The sequence below is a fragment of the Cynara cardunculus genome (genome assembly GCF_001531365.2).
Source record: "Cynara cardunculus var. scolymus isolate 2C chromosome LG 3, CcrdV1, whole genome shotgun sequence".
NCBI classification, from domain to species: domain Eukaryota; kingdom Viridiplantae; phylum Streptophyta; class Magnoliopsida; order Asterales; family Asteraceae; genus Cynara; species Cynara cardunculus.
The window spans coordinates 34,012,748-34,017,756 of record NC_037530.1 but is presented as its reverse complement, the minus strand read 5'-3'; the positions used below and the strand labels follow the sequence as shown (position 1 = coordinate 34,017,756).

General features: G+C 37.7%; 1 protein-coding gene across 1 annotated transcript; it reads left to right on the top strand.

Moving 5' to 3' along the window:
• Window positions 1-974: 974 nt before the first annotated feature.
• On the top strand, window positions 975-3,973 carry LOC112509184 (LRR receptor-like serine/threonine-protein kinase GSO1). Its single transcript, XM_025114040.1, has one exon. The coding sequence runs from the start codon at window positions 975-977 to the stop codon at window positions 3,906-3,908; it is 2,934 nt and encodes a 977-aa protein (XP_024969808.1). The 3' UTR covers window positions 3,909-3,973.
• The last annotated feature ends 1,036 nt before the right edge of the window (window positions 3,974-5,009 follow it).

Sequence of the window (5,009 nt, the reverse complement as noted above, 5' to 3'; positions counted from 1 at the left end):
GTATAATCTTCAATAGAGTCATACCCTTAATTCTCGTAACAGAACATTTATGTGATCAAATTCAAAACAAGATATTACCATCCATCTTTCAAGATTGTACCAAATTTGACCCTTTTTGTTTATAATGAATTGGCTTGACTTCATTAAGTTTTCATGAAGAGAAAATGGGTTGATACCAATTAAGTTGACATAAATGAGGGATCTTTGACTTGATATCTTACAAAGTCAACAAATCTAATCTAATTTCTATGATGTAACTTAAGATTCTCCAAGGTTTCTTTATTGGAATAAAAGTTTAATTGCAACTTAAATGGTCCAATCCATCACACCCCAAGTGGCTATTCCTCCCATTCTCTTTTTCCTTCTCAACCATCACAACCTTATCTTCTTTGTCTATTTCCATTCTCCAAAAAGCTGCTCAAACTTATATCTTAGATGTGTTTACACCATTAAACTTGATTTAAATAATATTAAATCATATATTTGTGTAATTTTTTGTTGAAATCTGATATTTTATGGTGTATATATATATATATATATATATATATATATATATATATATATATAATGGATCAATCTGGTCATATGATCATAATCAATTTAATGACTTGTTTAACTGCTAATTTTTCTGAATCAGTCAGTTAGTAAGATCTTTAGACATTTGGATATTTGTTTTTAAACTAATTAAATTAATAAGTTTAAATGAGAGAAAGAGGGGTTACATAAAGTTTTGAAGTTAATTAAAAGGTGCTCTGATCTCCATTTTCATGCACAATCATCATGAGCTTTCTTAACGTGAGCATTTGATCTGTCCCATATCAATTTGTCTTTCTGAACCCATTAACCCTACAACCCTCAATCATCTTCTTCATCTTTCACCAACATTCTTTCACATTTTCAGTAGCTTTTCTTTCTGGTTTTCATCAACAGAACCATGATCTTTTCAGTTTAATCATTCAATCAAAGCTTCTTGAATGGATAGTTTATCCAATAAAATCTTTCTGTTTGTGGTACTTGGTTCTTTCCTGAGAGTTTCACTTGGAGTTACTTCAGATGATTCATTCTGGCTCCTCAAAATTCAATCAGAGTTCATTGATTCTATGGGAGTCTTTAGCAATTGGTCTCCAAGAACGAATATATGCACCTGGAACGGATTGCAATGTTCGAAAGATCAAACTCGTGTTGTGGGCATAAATCTTTCTAACTCCGGTCTCTCAGGATCAATCTCTCCTGATTTATCTCGCCTTGTTTCACTACAAAAGCTAGATCTTTCAATGAATTCGCTCACTGGGTTGATCCCTCCAGAGCTTGGGGAGCTTCAAGATCTTCGCGAACTACTCCTCTTCTCAAATTATCTCTCGGGTAACCTTCCTTCAGAGCTTCGTCTCTTGAAGAAGCTGCAAGTTCTTCGAACCGGAGATAATCAGTTGAGTGGAGAAGTTATAGGAAGTATTGGGGAGTTGACTGAGTTAAGAGTGTTGGGCCTTGCTTACTGCCAATTTAACGGAAGCATTCCATCTCAACTCGGCAACTTGAAGCATTTGGAATCTCTTGATTTACAGAAGAACAGTTTCGGTGGAACCATTCCTCAAGAAATCAGTGGCTGTCTAGAGCTCAAAAACTTTGCAGCATCAAACAACCTGCTCGAAGGTGAAGTTCCTTCTTCGTTTGGAAAGCTTCAATCATTAGAAATCTTGAACTTAGCCAACAATAGCCTCTCAGGATCCATTCCATCCGAGTTAGCTGGGCTTTCTAAATTGAAGTACTTGAACTTTCTTGGCAATCGGTTGACTGGTGAAATCCCATCAGGACTAATCCGACTGCCCGAGCTCCAGAATCTTGATCTTTCAAGAAACAATCTTTCAGGAAACATAACCCTTTTTGATTACGAAGGAAACAGTAACCTTGAAGCTTTAGTTTTGTCTGGCAATGCTTTCACAGGCGGCTTTCCTGAAAAACTTTGCTCCAGAAACTCGAATTTGCGCCATGTTTTCCTCTCTGGAAACCATCTCTCTGGTAACTTCCCTCTGGAGCTGCTAAACTGTTCTTCCCTTGAAGTATTAGACATTTCTGATAACAACTTCGAAAACGAACTACCATCTGGGCTCGACAAACTGAAGAACCTCACTGATCTTTTGCTCAACAACAACAGTTTTATTGGTAGTCTACCTCCTGAAATTGGAAACCTGAGTAATTTGGTCAGTCTTTATCTGTTTGACAACATGATCACAGGTGAAATCCCAACTGAAATAGGAAAGTTGCAGAAGTTAAGCTTACTGTATCTGTACGATAATCAGATGTCAGGAAACATACCAAACGAGTTAACGAATTGCTCGAGCTTAAATGAAATTGATTTCTTTGGAAATCATTTCACAGGTGAGATTCCTGCAACAATAGGGAAGCTCAAGAATCTGGTTTTTCTACAGTTAAGGCAAAATGATTTATCCGGTCCTGTTCCATTGAGTTTGGGATACTGCAGAAAGCTTCAAACATTATCGTTGGGCGATAACAAGCTTTCAGGATCGCTTTCAAAGACATTTGGATATCTCTCAGAGCTTTCACTTCTTAGCCTTTACAACAATTCGTTCGAAGGCCCTATTCCTGAATCACTCTTTCTCCTTAAAAACCTCACCATTATTAATGTTTCTCACAACAAATTCTCGGGTTCAATCTCTCCTTTTTTGGGCTCAAATTCAGTTTCTTTATTAGACTTGACTAATAACAGTTTCTCAGGTCTCATTCCTTCTGAACTAACCATGTCAAAGAATCTTACCCGCATACGACTTGCTCATAATCTTCTTAATGGCACCATCCCTTCGCAATTAGGCCAACTTGGCGATCTCAACTTTCTTGATCTTTCATATAACAATTTCACGGGAGAGCTACCATTGGAGCTCTCAAACTGTAAAAAGATCAGCCATTTTCTAGTCAGTAACAACCAACTTTCAGGCATGGTTCCACCATGGTTAGGAACGTTAAAGGAACTTGGAGAGCTAGATCTTTCGAGCAACGACTTCAATGGAACAATGCCGAAAGAACTCGGGAACTGTTCGAGATTACTCAAGCTTTCGATAAACCAGAATAGGCTTTCTGGTCGAATCCCAGAAGAGATTGGGAATCTTACTGGTCTAAATGTACTGAAACTTCAAAGAAACAATCTGTCTGGGGCAATTCCTCGAACACTTGGTGAGTGTAAGAAACTGTTTGAGTTGAGGCTCTCAGAAAACTCTCTCACAGGTTCCATACCACCTGAGCTAGGCACTCTTACTGAGCTACAAGTTATCCTGGATTTGAGCACGAATATTCTCGTGGGTGAGATCCCAGTTTCTCTAGCGAATCTTGTGAAGTTAGAAAGACTGAATTTGTCCTTCAACCAACTCCAAGGACAAGTTCCAGAATCGCTGGGAAGACTAAATAGCCTCCACGTCCTTTATCTCTCGCACAATCACCTCCAAGGAGAAATCCCATCAACCTTTTCGAGATTCCCACCACGTTCTTTCATGGCCAACGACAACCTGTGCGGTCCACCACTAATATCTTGTTCGGAATCAAAGCGACAACAGAAAGAACAGCTCTCGAACACAGCAGCTGCCGGAATCGTAGTTGCCATTGTTTTCACGGCAACCGTGATATGCTTATATCTGCTTTATCTGATGCTTCGCATATGGTGTAAATGGAAACAAGCTTCGATTTCAAACGCCGATAACGAAGGTGGGATAATTGAGGGGACGCCTCGAAAGGAGGAGAAATGGGTTTATGGAGATCGACCGATAAGGAGCGGCGAGTACTGGGATTTGAACAAGATGACATTGCTGCCATGTTCGCATTCAAAGAAAGATGTTTCGATGACAAGCTGCATTTTTCACCATAGCATGAGTAGAGAAAACTCCATGAGATCATTGGTTTAGTCTTAATGTTATCAACTTATTCGTATATTTGTTTGAATACAATCTTGCATTGCTTTTGTGCTTCACTTGCTCCTTCATTTCATTCTTATCGCCATCTTTTCTATTTTCAAACAGAGCGAACTACAACTTCGGTCCCTGTCATATTTTCAAAACTTTTTCATAGAACCCAAAAGTTACAAAAAAAAGTGTTCATTATAGTTTGCACGGGCATGTTTGGTTCGTTTTCTGTTAATACCTGTATCGATAAAGTTGTCTATATTAATAAAGTTGTCGGTGTGTTAATAGATAAATTGTTGTTCGGTTGTTGTGTCGAACAAACCATCTGAATGATAAAAAATGACTATTTTACCTAGGGGTGTTCAAAAAAACCGCCGGACCGCTCAAACCGGCCGAACCAAGTCAAACCGGACCGTTTTTGGCGGTTTGAGCGGTCTGGCGGTCCGGTCTGGTTTGAAAAATAGCCGAAACCAGGCGGTCTGGTCGGTTTGCGGTTTAGACTTTTTTTTGGGCGGTTTGGACCAACCCGACCGCCATATATATATATATATATATATATAATTTTATTTTAGTATTATAATTATTCAGATCAAACATAAAGCCTTATCCAAAAGATGTCCTAAATTCCCTAAATCTAAATCCCTAATTTGGTAATTCCTAACCTAATCAGCTAAACCAAACATCCAGTAATCCACCGTCCACGATTCCACGGTATCCACTATCCACCTCTTTTTCGTTCCTAATCATCGCGACGTCGCCTAATTCATCTAAATCCTTAGTGTTTTGACTTTTTTTAAACAATGAACACTAATATTTGGATTCTATTTTGACTTTGTTTTTTGGTATGTTTTACATATTTATTTGTTTGGACTTTGGACTTTAGATTGTTTAAATTGCGTTTAAATTTTAATAACTGCTTCAATGCTTAGTGGTTGGTATACAGATTACTCACATGTGAAGGACATTTATTTTTTAGTACTTTTATTGTAGAAAACAAATCTCTATGGGAGATGATTATGATGGGTGATTAATATTTATTATTCAAATTTATAATATTACATATGACACTAGGTTTTTTGGTTTTAATGTTTAAAGCCCATTAAA

Bases quoted from the DNA above. Each gene is read 5' to 3' on its own strand.
- LOC112509184 (XM_025114040.1), top strand. From the start codon at position 975: ATGGATAGTTTATCCAATAAAATCTTTCTGTTTGTGGTACTTGGTTCT.